Genomic DNA, 15,983 nt, shown 5'->3' with positions numbered 1-15,983 from the left:
GGTATCAGTTGACTGATCTCTGTAAACGTTATATATCCTCTTCTCTGTCTCTCCCCTCCCAATCACTCCACTCTCTCCCCCTTCTCTTCCTCCTCTTTCCTCTCTTCTTTTCCTCTCCCTCTCTCCATCGATTTATGTTGTCACAAGAAAGAAAACAAATGATTGTCATAAAGAAATGTGATCCCGATGAAATGGTAAATAGTAAATATATTTGTTCCGTCCATTAGGCAAGATGGCCGGTGTTTGAGAAGTGCTACGAACACGGCTGCTAAAGGCAAGACGGCTAGTGTTGGAGAAGTACTACGAACATGACCTCAAAACCATAAGGTAATTCTTTATAAATATAACGTATTTATTTATTTTTTATTTGTGGGAGATTAAACCCGAGAGTAAACCTAACAGTAAAGGTTAGTTAAGTTAAATTGGTTTATTTAATCTGAAAATCATTAACTCGGTGATCCTGTTCGCGGTACTTTACTAACATTGACCGTCATGCTTGTCCTAGTTAAGGCATCGTTATTATGTTAATCTTTCTATAGATATTCATACATACATCGGTAAACAGATAGAGATTGATAGATAGTTGTAAGGTTATTCAAGTTGAGATTGAAGCAACGATGCAAGATATATCCAAGATGGTGTTGAAATTGTACTCAGACTCTATCCCTAGTTAGGTGGAATGGGTGGTGAGGGAGGGGTAGGCGGTGAAGTGGAGGGAGATGGAAGGTGGAGGAGGGGGGTATGGGGAATGGGGGAAGGTGGAGGAGGGGGGGGGTATGTGGGAATGGAGGGAAGGTGGGAGGGAGGGATAACGAATGTGGGAAGTGGAACAGGGAGGGAAGTGAATAGGGGGGAGGGAAGATGAGGAGGGACAGAGAATGTGGGAAGAGGGGAGGAGGAGGGCATGAAAGAGAAGAGGGTGGGGGAGAGGAGACAAAAATGGTGGGAATTGGGGGAGGGGAGGGAGAGTAATGGAAGGGAAGGGAGGGGAAATGAGGGGAGGGTGGGAAAGGGAGAGAGAAAGAGGGTGGGAGAGTGAGGGTGAAGAGAGGGGAGGTTGTAGATTACAGTGACTATAGTACAGTGACTTAAAGCACCGTACAGTGACCTACAGTACATTACAGTGACTACAGTACACTGATTTGCGTAACATTACAGTGATTACGGCACCGTATACTGACTTCAATACAGGGACTTACAGTACACTAAAGTGACTTAATCAAAGTACAGTGATTTGCAGTACATAACAGTGACCACCAGTACAGAGACTACAGTACAATACAGTGAAAATGCTTACAGTCCAGTAGAGTGACTTACAAGACAGTACAGTAATGACTTACATTTCAGTAGTGTCTACAGTACAGTGATTACAGTGAATTAGATTGAAGTGTAATGCAGTCATTTACAGTACAGTCCGGTACAGTGACTAAAATACAGAACAGTGACTACAGTGCCAACAGTGACTTATGGAATGTGGCGCTCTAGTCAATGTGGAGAGAGAGAGAGAGAGAGAGAGAGAGAGAGAGAGAGAGAGAGAGAGAGAGAGAGAGAGAGAGAGAGAGAGAGAGAGAGAGAGATGACTTATTACGATAACTTATCAACTAACTGCACAAGAGTAGAACAACTCTCCTCTCAGTGTGATAACATTAAACAACTCTTAAGACAAGTACAACAACACAACTTAATGCATTAACTCACCAATTATGGTAACTGAAGTGTGACAAGAGTACGATATCTTCCAACTAAGTACGATAACTTAACAATTAATTACAGCATTGTAGTAGGACAAGAGTACGATAACTTCCAACTAAGTACGATAGCTTACCAATTAATTAACAGCATTGTAGTAGGACAAGAGTACGATAACTTCCAACTAGGTACGATAACTTACCAATTAATTAACAGCATTAGAGTGTGACAAGTGTACGATAACTTACCAATTAATTAACAGCATTAGAGTGTGACAAGTGTACGATAACTTCCAACTAGGTACGATAACTTACCAATTAATTAACAGCATTAGAGTAGGACAAGAGTACGATAACTTCCAACTAGGTACGATAACTTTGCGCTGCGACGTACGATACTCTTGTGCTGATATAAGATGATCAACAACGCCTTCTCCCCCGTTCTCTTTATTCTCTCTCTCTCTCCCTCTCTCCCTCTCTCCCTCATTCACCCTTCTCTTCCCTAACTGTATTCCCTCTATCTACAATTCTATTTTCACCACTAAAGCTACTGGTGATGTCGTTACTGCTTCTGTTCCTGCTTCCCTTAATGATCATGATGATAATGACGATGATAGTAGTCGTAATAATGACAATAATAATAATAATAGTAATAACAATAATAGTGGTAGTGTTAATAATAATAATAATAATAATAATAGTGATAATAATAATAATAATAATAGTGATAATAATAATAATGATAATAATAATAATAATAATAATAATAATAGTGATAATAATAATAATAATGATAATAATAATAATAATAGTAATAATTAAACTAATAATAATAATGATGATAATAATAATAATGATGATAATAATAATAATAATTAAACTAATAATAATAGTAATTAGTGCTTCATGTGACACAAGAACCCAAGATATATATTTACACATATAGACAAAAGTTGCATAAGGCTTTACCTCTGACATTCATCGCTTTATTCCATCACAGAAGAGAAAAAGGAGAATATGGGAGGAGGGGAGGCAAAAAAGGGGAGAGGGAGAGGGTCCGAGAAGAAGGGGAGAGGGTGAGGGAAGAGGAAAGTGAATTGGGGAAGAGGGGAAATCCAGAATGCCACGGTCACCTTGAGTCGCCGAGCTGCACGTTGAAATGTAAGTGTGGAAGGTTGCGACATTCAGCCATAGGAAACTAGATTATCTTAGTTACCCATTCGATCTCTTCCTAACCATAGAAAATGAGGATCAATTTACCCTGAGACTATGAGGGAATATTTTACCTTTATAAGATAGGAAGAAAAACAATGACAGAGGGAGAGAGAGAGAGATAAAGAGAGAGAGGGAGAGGGAGGTGAGAAAATAGAGGGCGGACATTATATGAACAATAAAGATGCACAGGGAAGGGGAAAGGGGACGGAGAAAGCAACGATTACTTTCCCCTCCCTCGTCAGGAGGTACGAGAAGGGGAGGTAAGGGATGGCCTCAAGGGGGAGTGAAAGAGGGGAGAGAGAGAGAGACAAAGACGGGAAGTAGCGGGGGCGCAAGGGGAGACACACAAAGACACTAAGGGGAGGTAGAGTGGGGAGGGCAAAATAAGGCAGAGGGAAACGATAAGAAGGGGAGATAAAGTAGGAGGGGAGATACAGCGGTAGGGGAGGTACAGGGGAAGGGGAGATACAGAGGTAGGGGGTGGAGAGATTATTTCCCTCACCTTATCCCTCCCTCCCCCCTCCCCTCTATTCTTACTCCTCCCCTTTTGTCCCTCTCCCTCCCCCCCTCCCCTCTATCCCTCACTCCTCCCCTTTTGTCTCCCTCCCTCTTCTCCCCCCTCCCCTCACCTATTAATGGGGAGAGGGGAGAATATGTAGAGAGAAACAAATAATTATGGAGAGATAGCAATTACCTATTATACTTGAGTACGATGATTTAAGTCCTTGAGTACGATGACTGAGCTCCTCCGGTGTCTTGGCGTAAACCATTGAGTACAAGTGATAAATCTAGAGTACTATAGTTAGCTCCCTTTGTCATGATGAGTTAACCCCTTGAGTACGAACCCATCGAGTATAACTGATTTTTCTAGAGTACTATGAGTTGACCCCCTAAGGTATGATAAGTTAACCCCTCGAGTACGAAGATAACCTAATGAGTACAGCTGATTAATCTAGAGTACTATGAGTTGACCCTTTGAAGACGATAACTTATCTTCTTGAATACGATAACTTTGCGTTTCCACTACGGAGTTTAACCCCTTTAATATGAACTACTAATATCTAAACCCCGATGTAAGGTGAAGGAGTCCCGGACGATACTTCCACTGAATTACCATACGACGCTTGACGCCCTCGGTGTAAACAAGGCATTATGGAGACAACTTTTTTACACATTGTTTATATCTAATGGTTTTGTTTACTTGTTTACTAATTATTGCTCAGTTAACCTTAAAATAATCCCAGGTATATAGAACATTCGTACAAGTAAACCATATATTTTCACAGCGTTTGGTACTGACGGGAGGAATTAGACGGTAATTGGTAGTGATAGAAATAATAACGCATTTGTTATCTTACCTTTAGTTGGGAGTATTGATCAACTCATCTGCCAGAACGGGGAGGGGTCCATCCTAGACGTTCTTTTAGGGTCACTGACGTCATGCTCTTGCACTTCTCTCATTGGCTATAAGAGAACGTTCTTGCAAGTTCTCTGCCGCCGTACCTTTTCATCTTTCTCATTGGCTACTGCGACTTTCTTCCAAGTTCACTCGGTGTCATGGCTGTGCTGCTCACTCATTGGCTCGAGATGCTTCCTCTTTCACTGACGTCATGCTTTAGATGGTCTCTCATTGGTCCAAGACGTTCTTCCTGGTTTACTGACGTTATGATTTATTAGTTTTCTTATTGGTCAAAGATGCTGTTGCTGGATCGATGACGTCATAGCGTTGCCAAATTTTCGACCTGTGGGACAGAAATTAGAAAAAAAATGCAATATCTTAAAAAAAAAAATTGATAAAAATGAAAAAAAAGATAGAATAAACATAATCCCTATCATTTAACACCAGGTATACAGTGAATTAAGGTTAAAACTAGTGAATAATTTGTGTAGGATTCCATACTTCGTGTCCTAACGGGGGGTTTAAATGAACAACAATGAACCTCTAATGTGACTCCATAACACCTTTGAACCCCTTCATATGAACCCTTAACTTTGAACCTCTGGTATGAACCCTTAACTTTGAACCCCTGATATGAATCTTTAACATTAAACCCCTGACATGACTCCTTAATTTTGAACCCCTAACATGACTCCTCAATATCGAACCCCTTACTGAAATCAATACAGTACTGAAAATATTACATAAATATACTTGTCAAAAAATATATTTCACCTTAATTGTATTTATAATCAAGTATTTAAAACAACAACAAAATAATATCTTACCTTATAGTGATGAGCTTCAATAAAGATAATTATCTGATCCGAAACCACAATAAAATATATGATGGCCAATGTTGAAAAAAAAGCCACGAACAGAAAACCTAAACCATTATTTTTTTTTCAGTGAACGAAATCAATGTTTAATTTGTTTTATGGTTACTTTTGGTTTTATTTATTTAGGGTTTAAGTTAAGGTAGGTTTTGTTGGTTTATTTTACCTGATGAAATGTGTTTATGATTTTGTTGCTATTTTCGTGAATTTGTGGGTCAACAATGTTTTCTTGTTCTCATTTCTAAAACTCGAATTTTTTTAATGATTTAATTTTTAATGTACGTTTTAGTTTTATGCGTGATTAAAGAAGTTTATAAGGAACATACAAACAGGCATATATACATACATAACCAAAAAGATATGTACGCACGCACCTCACCCATAGAGTTTTACATACATACATCCATCCATTATATAACCTTAATATATTTTACAGGTAATTTTAAGATCATTGGAGAACTTTTTGGAATATTCTGATAATATTGCACAAGTAGTGATATATATTTATTGAAAGATATTTACAACATATGGCTTCACGCGAGGTTACTGAGATAAGATCGCTTTCACATAATAATGAAATATATTAGTCAAGAAATATTGGTCGGAATAACAATTATACGATGAAATAATAATAATAATAATAATGATAATCTCCCATTCATCTAGTATCGAAAATGATTAAGAAATTATATAGAAAAAATTCCATTGGGATAACAAAGCCATCTTGCGACTCAACTGTCAACTCGGGATATATCGTAATTTTCAACCCATTTTCTGTGTTTTTTCTTATCGTTGATGGATAGATTGACGTCTATTCATCCTTAGGTGGTGGGGTAGGGTAGGATAAGACGTAATAGACCCGGCAACTCTCCACAAATCCTATAAAACACACGGCAGCTGTAAAGACGTACAGTAGTGTGTCTATCGGGCCTCCCTTCACATGCACTGGCAGACCATTGGGCATCTGAAATCAAAGGAGAGTTATATTTTTTTTTTCATTTTTTTAGCTTGTGATTGTGTTATTTTTAGTAGTGTTCGTTGTTATTGGTTTGTGTGATTCTTAGCCTTGTTATTTTTACTCGTATTGTAAGCTGGTTGAAAGTCCTTCCGTCTGAAATCACGGAAAATTTTGTATTATTTACTTATTTTCCTTGATATTAGAAGCCTTGGTTATTGCTGGTTTAATGTCCGTAATTTATGGTCTCAGTTTAACGAGTTATTTATGAAGTTGAAATGTATGCTGTCCTGTTTACTGCTAATCATTAATTAACTTCAATTGAAAGACAATCATAACGAAACAAATTAATGCTACAATATAAAAAAAAGTGAATGTTTTAAGGTAAATTGCACTAGTCTAATTTTGCCAATTTTCAAAGTAATTGGCCGAGAATTGGAGGAGGGATGAATAATTGTCAATTAATTGTAGGAAAACGCGGGAAAAAGTACACGAAAATAGGAACATGATATACCGAGATTTAACCACGAGTAACATACACTTAACACTATATTAATGCGTTATAGGATATTTACTAGATACTTTCACTTAATACTTAATAATAATAGGATATAAGTAGCTATTTTTTCTAGGTTATATTACTTTTGTGTCGTAATAGCTGTTAATTGATGTTGAATTGGCTTAAATAGGATATGTTTTTCTAGCTAGTGTCATAACGTTTCTTAATTGATTCTGTGATTGAATTTAATTAAACGTGGATAATTGGTCCCTGATCTATATGACGTCACATAATGTTTTTGACGAGACGACCATGTTAGATATTACGACGAACAAGATTAGGACAATGTTTTACTTTTTAGGATTTGTTTATAGGCCTAAATCACCCAGACCTATTTAAATCGAACTAAAATCTATATAAAACTATGATTTTTTTTACATAGATCATCTTTTGTTTTGGCATTGTTAGATTAATAAGGAAAAAAATAATAAAATAACAATGCGGTCTTATTCGTGGTAATTTTATAAACATTAGTCATTATGCCCAACGTTGAGGGCTGAATTACGTGAAAAAAAAGATAATCTAACATATTGAAACTGACTATGGAAGCCAAATGGATAAAATTGCTTAGTCTGTTATATTGGTGCCATATTCAGCGCTAAAACCCGATAATATGAACCCAAGTTAAGAATATCAATATGACGGAGGCTTGCGGGTCGTCGCTTTCAACATGTAAATACTAGAGAGAGGTTCTTGGTGATGAGAGACATGACATGGTACTATTAATTCACACGAGGCTGAGTGGATAGGACTCCTGTGGTGTACACTGTGGAAGAGGGTAAGTATTTTAAATTCGATGTTATTTTAAGCCTAATGTGTTATATTCCATGATTTTATACATTATTATTATTATTATTATTATTACCAGTTGTTGTTATTGTTATTATTATTGTAGTTGTTATTGTTTAGGTTAGTGTTAAGGTAGGTTAGGTTAGATTAGGTTAAGTTAGGTTGTTTCTTTAGCAAGTATGGTTAGATTAGCATTACGTTAGGTTAAGTTAGTATTAGGTTTGGTTAGCAATAGGTTGTGTAAACTGTATTCGCAGTAGGTTGTGTTAAGTTAGATTAGGTAGTGTTAAGGTTTGTTAGATTAGCATTAGGTTAGGCTAAGTTATTAACAGGTTTGGTTAGGTTAGCAGTAGATTAGATTAGCATTAGGTAAGGTTAAGTTATTAGTATGTTTGGTTAGGTTAGCAGTAGGTTAGATTAGTATTAGGTTAGGTTGTGGTAGCATCAGGTAAGTTGAGCCCAACTCACCTGAAATGTCCTCATCTGCTTCAGCACTTCAGGCACGGCACTGTAGTAGGTTAGGTTAGGTTAGCAGCAGGTAAGGTTAGGTTAGGTTAAGTTAGCATCAGGTAAGGTTAGGTTAGGTCAGCAGTTGGTTAGATTAGGTTAGGTTAGCATCATGTAAGGTTAGATTAGGTCAGCAGTTGGTTAGATTAGGTTAGGTTAAGTTAGCATCAGGTAAGGTTAGGTTAGGTTAGCATTAAGTAAGGTTAGGTTAGGTCAGCAGTTGGTTAGATTAGGTTAGGTTAGCATCATGTAAGGTTAGATTAGGTCAGCAGTTGGTTAGATTAGGTTAGGTTAAGTTAGCATCAGGTAAGGTTAGGTTAGGTTAGCATCAAGTAAGGTTAGGTTAGGTCAGCAGTTGGTTAGATTAGGTTAGGTTAGGTTAGCATCAAGTAAGGTCAGCCCAACTCACCTGAAATGTCCTCATCTTCTGCTGGAGCACCTCGGGGACGGCACTGTAGTAGCCCCTGTGTTTGGGAGTGTCTGTTACGGCTACCTTGGTACCTAGTTGGTACTGGATCTTGGGACCTTCAACTACATTACCGAATTTCTGGAATTGGGGAGTGATTTAGGGTTTATGTCGGTTAATTAGGGATGATTCGGAGTTTATTGGGAATGATCAGAGTTTTATTTGGGTTTATTGGGATGATTCGAGCTTTATTATGGTTTATATGGGACGATGCGGGATTTATTAGGGATGATTCTTGGTTTATTAGGAATAATTCGAGAATATTAAGAAGTATGCGTAAGGACAACATGTATACATTGGTTCCCTGTTATACATAATACATACCTGTTGTCTTTATACATGACAACAGGTAGTTAATATATAGACCTATCTGATGTCTGTATACATAACAGGTAGTTAATTTATAGGCCTACCTGTTGTTTACATGACAACAGGTAGCTAATGTATAGGCCTACCTGTTGTCTGTATACTTTATTGGTAACTAGTGTATATCTATAGTCAGCACGGCCTATACATGACAACTCTGGGGACATACATACATACATACATACATACATACAGTTTATGCATTATTTCTGAATTATTTATTTATTTATTCACTTATTACGGGTCATTGTTGCCATGTGAGAAGTGTGCCAATATTGGAACGTTGTGGCGCGGGTAAAATAAACACTTTTAAAAACAACTTACAATATATTGAACACACGTATTTACAATTATTAACTAATGACAAAAAAAATAGGAATGAATACGATTAAAATGATAAGATAAAATGCTTGGAATTTTATCACAATATCGAAGTTTGAAGGTTGAATTTATTTATGGAACCAATGACGTGTTAATATGGTACAGATAGACGAGGTTGTAGATATTTTGGTGTTATGGAGAACTATACTTTATACATAATTATACACCATGTCGAAATTATCACTTAAACAATGAATAATGTTAACTACATCCGCTTATCGGGGTTCTAAAAGCTTAACGGCTCCTAGATAAATATGATTATAATCTTTATTATCAGCTAATTTACCTCATGTTATTCTCTAGTTTACTTATAAATAGGGATAGGAAACGAAACTACCAATTAGAAGGGGTAGTAATAATTGGTTGTTGATTTTGATAATGTTAGGTTATTCCTCAAGCCGGATGGACGCGCCGCCGCCATACCAACACAGAGAGTTGGTCACGTATTAAACTGTGCTATATATAAACTCACTTAGAAACCATAGACACTTATTCACTTATACTTATAATCCAGGAAAACACTTATATTTAACGATGGAAAGTAGGTAGTGTTGTGAAAAATTTATATTAGGTGATTTATTGGTGTTTTTCATTGGTGGGTTAATTTTTTTTTTTATTTCCACACTTTACTTACGCTTGGTGTGTTGAGTGGTGAAGGCGCACTTAATCTCCCCGTGAAATGACTGAACTTAAATCTCATTGTGGATTTTGTTTGTTCAGTTAACTAGACGTGGTTGTGTGGTGATGGTCGCGGGGTGTGTGTGTGTAGTGGTGGTGGTGAGTCGTGGTGGGGGGGTGGTGATAGTGTTAGTGAAGTGGGGGAAGAGGGGGGGAGGGTGATGGTGGGGGAAGAAGAGGGGGAGAGGAAGGGGGGGGATTGAGGTAGTGGTGTAGCGGGCACAGTAAGCAAGCAAGTTTTGGTAGGGGGGAGGGGTGTTGGTGGGGGGATGGGGACGAGGGGGGGGTGTTGGGGGAGAGGGGGAGGAAGAAGGGGGAAAGGGGGGTTAGGGGGAGGAGGATGTGTTGGCAAGTGTCTCGTCCCAGCAAGCAAGCAACGCCAACGACCTTGACGCTATATACAGCATTTTCCGCTAAACTCAGCTCACCATTTTCCATTAATTACCGTTATCATTTCCTCTCTCTTTAGTTCATAATCACCAAACTATCCTTAATTATCTTACTCTATTCTTCTTGTCAATTAGCGGCAGCGGAACATAGTGAGTAATTGATGATACTTATATTGTTTTGTACCCGTCAGCTTACCGTAACCTTCTGTTAATTTTCGGACCGTCAATTGGTACGGTCACTACGGTTGAACCCAAATGTCTAGCTGGAATATAGTACCCGATGAGGCTATTTTTCACGTCTGTCTGTCTGTACTGAGTTTTTTATTATTTTCTTGCATTTATCCAGAATAAAGGAATGTTTTAATTGATTCGTTAATAGAGGAATGATTAGTTAAGGTCACGTCAGGTCAGGGGTTACCAGAGGTCGTGTTTGTGTTGATAACTGGAGAGCTATTATTATTATTATTATTATTATTATTAATATTATTATTATTATTATTATTATTATTGTTACAGTATTATTATTATTGTTGTTATTATTATTATTACAGTATTATTATTATTATTACATTATTATTATTATTATTATTATTACATTATTATTATTATTTTTTTTTATCATTATATTATTATTATTATTGTTATTATTATTATTACATTATTGTTATTATAGTCCAGTATTATTATTATTGTTATCATTATTATTACAGTATTATTATTAGTTATTATTATTATTAAGAAATTATTTTATGAGACTGTTAAGCTTTATAATGTGAGAAGTAGTAATAATGATAATGATGGTGTACCTACAGTAGAAATATATACATGTAACCTGTGTAAGGTGTGTGTGTGTGTGTGTGTGTGTCAAGTTGAGTGATCAGTCATATCAGGAAATTACAACAAAATCGTCACTTTGCGTTAAAATGTTTCACTTGTGTTTGGTTAGATTACGTATGTGTGTATGTGTGAATGTATGTCTGTTGGATGTGTATGTGTGTGCGTGTGTGTGGATAGGATGTGTGTGCGTGTGTGTGTGTAAGATGTCTGTATATGTCTAAATGAATAATATAATTCCTTATGTATGTATAAATGTATATGTATAGCCGTATGTATGTATGTATGTATGTATACGAGGGGAGCGAGAGATAACTCAGAGAGGGGACACACCCCTTATACAGAAGAGGGGAGGATACGCAGAGGGGAAGGAAAGACGGGAGATGGTAAGGGGAAACAATGAAGTGGATGGAGGAGGAGAGGGGAAGGAACACAAGGGGAAAGGAAAAAAGGGGAAACAAGAAAGGGGAGCCGAGGAAGAGGGGAGAGAAGAAAGGGGACAAGGGGATGATGAGGATGGGGTGAACAGGAGATAAGGAAGAAGGGGGAATAAAGAGAAGAGGGGAAGAATGAGGGGGAATTGGAGAAAAAGGGGAATCGAGGGGACAGGGAAGAAGAAAGAGGGGAAAAAGGAGAAGAGGGAGAGGGTAAAGAGGATAAGAGGAAGACGAGAAAGAGGAGAGGGAGAGGGGAATGAAAGATAAGAGGGAGAGGGGAATGAGAAGAGGGAGAGGGGAAGATAAGAGGGAGGGGGGAAAGAGAAGAGGGAGAGGGGAAGATAAGAGGGAAGGGGGAAAGAGGAGAAATGAGAGAGGGGGAAGAAGTGGAAGGGTGATAGAGGGAGGGGAAAGAAGAGGAGGGGAGAGGGAGAAGACGAGGATAGAGGGAGAGGGGAAAGAGAAGATGATAGAAAGAGGGGAAGGGGAAGAATGAGAAAGAAAATAAGCTCAATGAAGATGGGAATAAGAAAGAAAACGTAATAAACCAGAGAAAGAAAATGAGAAGAAGGGATAACTGATAAAAAACTTAATGAATGCATAATAGGGATAAAATGTGATAAAAGGAATAATGGAGACATGGTAATAAAGAACGGAGAAAGGGAAAACTTGATAAATAAAGAGATGAAAGGGTAACTATAAGAGAAATGAAAAGGAGGGTTAGAATAGAAAGGGGAAGAACTAGAGGGGATGGAATGAAAGGGGAAGTAATGAAGAAAGGGGGAAGAGAGACAGGGGAGGAAAGAGAAGAACACAGAGAATAAGATTTTGAGTGTGTAGGGTGTAGGGTGTGTGTGAGTGTGTAGGGTGTGTGTGAGTGTGTAGGGTGTGTGTGTGTGTGTGCAGGGTGTGAGTGTGTAGGGTGTGTGTGTGTGAGTGTGTGTAGGGTGTGTGTGTGTGTGTTTGTATGTGTGAGTGTTTGCATGTGTGAGTGTGTAGGGTCTGTGTGTGTTTGTGTGAGTGTTGGATGTGTGTGTATGTGTGTATACTTGTGTGTGTTTATATTATATCATTGGTTGTGTGTGTGCTTGTGTGATCCGTGTTTATGTGGTGTAATGGTCGGCAAGTGAGCGGACCCGGGTTCGATCCCCAGGCAGGGTGACTATGGGCAAGTTTTTTTTACGCCATTTGCCTCTGTCTACCCAGCAGTAATTGGGCACCTGGATGTTAATCGTGTTCCGGGGTAATGGTTAGCCAGTGCAGTTGGTGAGTTGTCCGGTCTTCTCGGACTATTCCTTGACACTGGGTCATGCAACTCGTTAACTCAGGGTGTGGTTGTTGTGTTGGCGACAGCTTCTACACCTTAAACACTGGGTCATGCAGCTCGTTAACTTAGGGTGTGGTTGTTGTGTTGGCGACAGCTTCTACACCTTAAACACTGGGTCATGCAGCTCGTTAACTTAGTGTGTTGGTGTGTTGGCGACAGCTTCTACACCTTAAACACTGGGTCATGCAGCTCGTTAACTTAGGGTGTGGTTGTTGTGTTGGTGACAGCTTCTACACCTTAAACACTGGGTCATGCAGCTCGTTAACTCAGGGTGTGGTTGTTGTGTTGGTGACAGCTTCTACACCTTAAACACTGGGTCATGCAGCTCGTTAACTCAGGGTGTGGTTGTTGTGTTGGCGACAGCTTCTACACCTTAAACACTGGGTCATGCAGCTCGTTAACTCAGGGTGTGGTTGTTGTGTTGGTGACAGCTTCTACACCTTAAACACTGGGTCATGCGTTAACTTAGGGTGTGGTTGTTGTGTTGGTGACAGCTTCTACACCTTAAACACTGGGTCATGCAACTCGTTAACTCAGGGTGTGGTTGTTGTGTTGGCGACAGCTTCTACACCTTAAACACTGGGTCATGCAGCTCGTTAACTCAGGGTGTGGTTGTTGTGTTGGCGACAGCTTCTACACCTTAAACAAATTCACGCCTAGGAGGCTCTAGGGCCGGCCATCCTCGTTACACGAGGGGCAACATTTATGTATGTATGTATATGTGTAATGTACTGCAGGTGTTTGTGTAGGTTTTAGGACTATGTATGTATGTATGTGGTCTTTTATACGGCTTACGTCGCTATCCGAGTCTGTTTAATTAATTCAGGGTATAATTAGTATTTTTTTTGGTTTTTCGTTGAATTAATTTATTTGTTACTGCCAATTATTCATATATGATGTGTATTAATTTATATACCTTTAAGAATTTTATTGAATTAATTTATATATGAAAATATTTGTTTATGTAATTTATATACTTTAACGAATATATATATATATATATATATATATATATATATATATATATATATATATATATATATATATATATATATATATATATAATATGTATATATATATATATATATATATATATATAATATGTATATATATATATATATATATATATATATATATATATATATATAAATATATATATATATTTACTTTTATTTATTTATATTTTAATTTATATAAGTTTGTCGATTTATATATCTATACCGTTAACAGAACCTTGCTTAGCGTCCCTGTTTATAGAACTCCGTTAACAGAACACTAATGGCAGCGTCTCCGAATATGTCTGTCTGTTAATCTTGACAAAGTATTAATCTACGTCTTAGGTTAGATTAGGTTGTGGTTAGGTTAGGTTACGTTACGTTGTGGTTAAGACTAGATGAAGATAAGGTTAGGTTAGGGTAAGGGTAAGATGTAACCTCTTGAATACAATGACAACCTCTTCAGTACATTGACTTAACATCTTATATGCGATTATTAACCTCTTGAGTACATTGACTTAAACTCTTAAATCCGATGAATTAACTTCTTGAGTACGATGACAACCTCTCGAGTACAATGGCTTAACATCTTAAGTGACGACTTAATCCGTTGAGTAAGATGATTTTACTTCGTGAGTTCAATGACTTAAATCAGTGCTGGTTAAACTACTCAGGGCTAGTGACACTACTACTTGTACTCAAGGCTAGTGACACTACTACTTGTACTCAAGGCTAGTGACACTACTACTTGTACTCAAGGCTAGTGACACTACTACTTGTACTCAGGCTAGTGACACTACTACTTGTACTCAAGGCTAGTGACACTACTACTTGTACTCAAGGCTAGTGACACTACTACTTGTACTCAAGGCTAGTGACACTACTACTTGTACTCAAGGCTAGAGGCACTACTGCAGATCTTGAACTGCCCAGGGCTTGTCTAGTCGCGTTATGATCCTTAATTAAATACCCGTTATGTTGATAATTAAACAATTAAAATGATAATATCCTCTATGTAATGTTAATAATACCACTAATAAATAATTACTGTTATTATATACTGTAAGATTAAAATATACTAATTACAAAGTATATTTAATTATATAATGAGTTGATTAGGGATTTTAATTGAAACGTGTTTGTGAGTTTTATCAATATTTTCCTTTGTTACGAAAATATATGTAATTTCCACGTAAAATGTGTGTTATATGTTTTCCCTGCGTCTAATATGAGTAACTATCGCATGCTGGGTGAAATATGAAGTCCAGGGATATTATACATTAACACGTAATCAACTGGCTAAGCTTTTAACGCACAAAAATACTCGCATCTGGAGCTGAGTAATTTAGCGACGTTTCTATCCAGCTAAGGTCAATTCCTGGTCCAAATGTCGTCATAATCAACCCTAGCCGCTATTTATTAGTTCTATTATCGCCATATGTCGCGTTATTCTGATTATTCGTCCCCAGAAGTAGAGCGAAAATACCCGCTAACTTTAGCTACGGTGAGATGCAGGGTTGACAAGGCCAGCGTCCGCCACCTGCCATCTAGCGGCCGTCACCTCAACTATCGCCAGCCATCACCGGCGGCCGCTAGGTGTCAGCACTTACCGATGGAGGTAGAATATTGAATACAGCAATTGATTTCCCCAGCTTCCCCTATTCCTGTGGATTATCTTCCCCCTTTCTATGCTATTCCTCTTTGGATTTGCGATAAGCTATTTATATTTCATTAAATAGTTATTTCTTCTGTTATTGAATTTCTATTGTTAAAGCGCTTACTGCTATCACTACTTCCGCTATCCACCGTCACCACCACTCACCATCACCACCCATTGTCACCCTATCACGCATTATCACCACCATCCTACTGTCACCCCAATCACCCATTATGACCACCACCCATTATCACCACCAACCATTATCACCACCAACCATTATCACCACCACCCATTATCACCACCACCCATTATCACCACCACCCATTATCACCACTTCCCATTAGTTTGACCTAATATTCTAATCTTGTTTTACAATTATCATCATTTTTCCCTCTCCCCTCCATTATCTCCCCTCCCCCTCTCCCCTCGCTCTTTCCCCTCCCCCTCACCCTTCATTATCTCA

At 38.0% G+C, this 15,983-nt stretch overlaps 1 protein-coding gene across 1 annotated transcript; it reads right to left on the bottom strand.

Moving 5' to 3' along the window:
• Positions 1-5,668: 5,668 nt before the first annotated feature.
• LOC121879694 (cytochrome c oxidase subunit 7A2, mitochondrial-like) lies at positions 5,669-9,999 on the bottom strand. The gene is made up of 3 exons (XM_042386425.1): positions 9,835-9,999; positions 8,397-8,534; positions 5,669-6,141 (listed from the first exon to the last, which is right to left on the bottom strand). The coding sequence occupies exons 1-3, from the start codon at positions 9,898-9,900 to the stop codon at positions 5,989-5,991; spliced, it is 357 nt and encodes a 118-aa protein (XP_042242359.1). The 5' UTR covers positions 9,901-9,999; the 3' UTR covers positions 5,669-5,988.
• Positions 10,000-15,983: the final 5,984 nt, after the last annotated feature.

The sequence above is a fragment of the Homarus americanus genome, unplaced genomic scaffold (assembly GCF_018991925.1).
Source record: "Homarus americanus isolate GMGI-L3 unplaced genomic scaffold, GMGI_Hamer_2.0 scaffold42643, whole genome shotgun sequence".
NCBI lineage: Eukaryota > Metazoa > Arthropoda > Malacostraca > Decapoda > Nephropidae > Homarus > Homarus americanus.
This window is presented reverse-complemented; position numbering and strand designations above follow the sequence as displayed.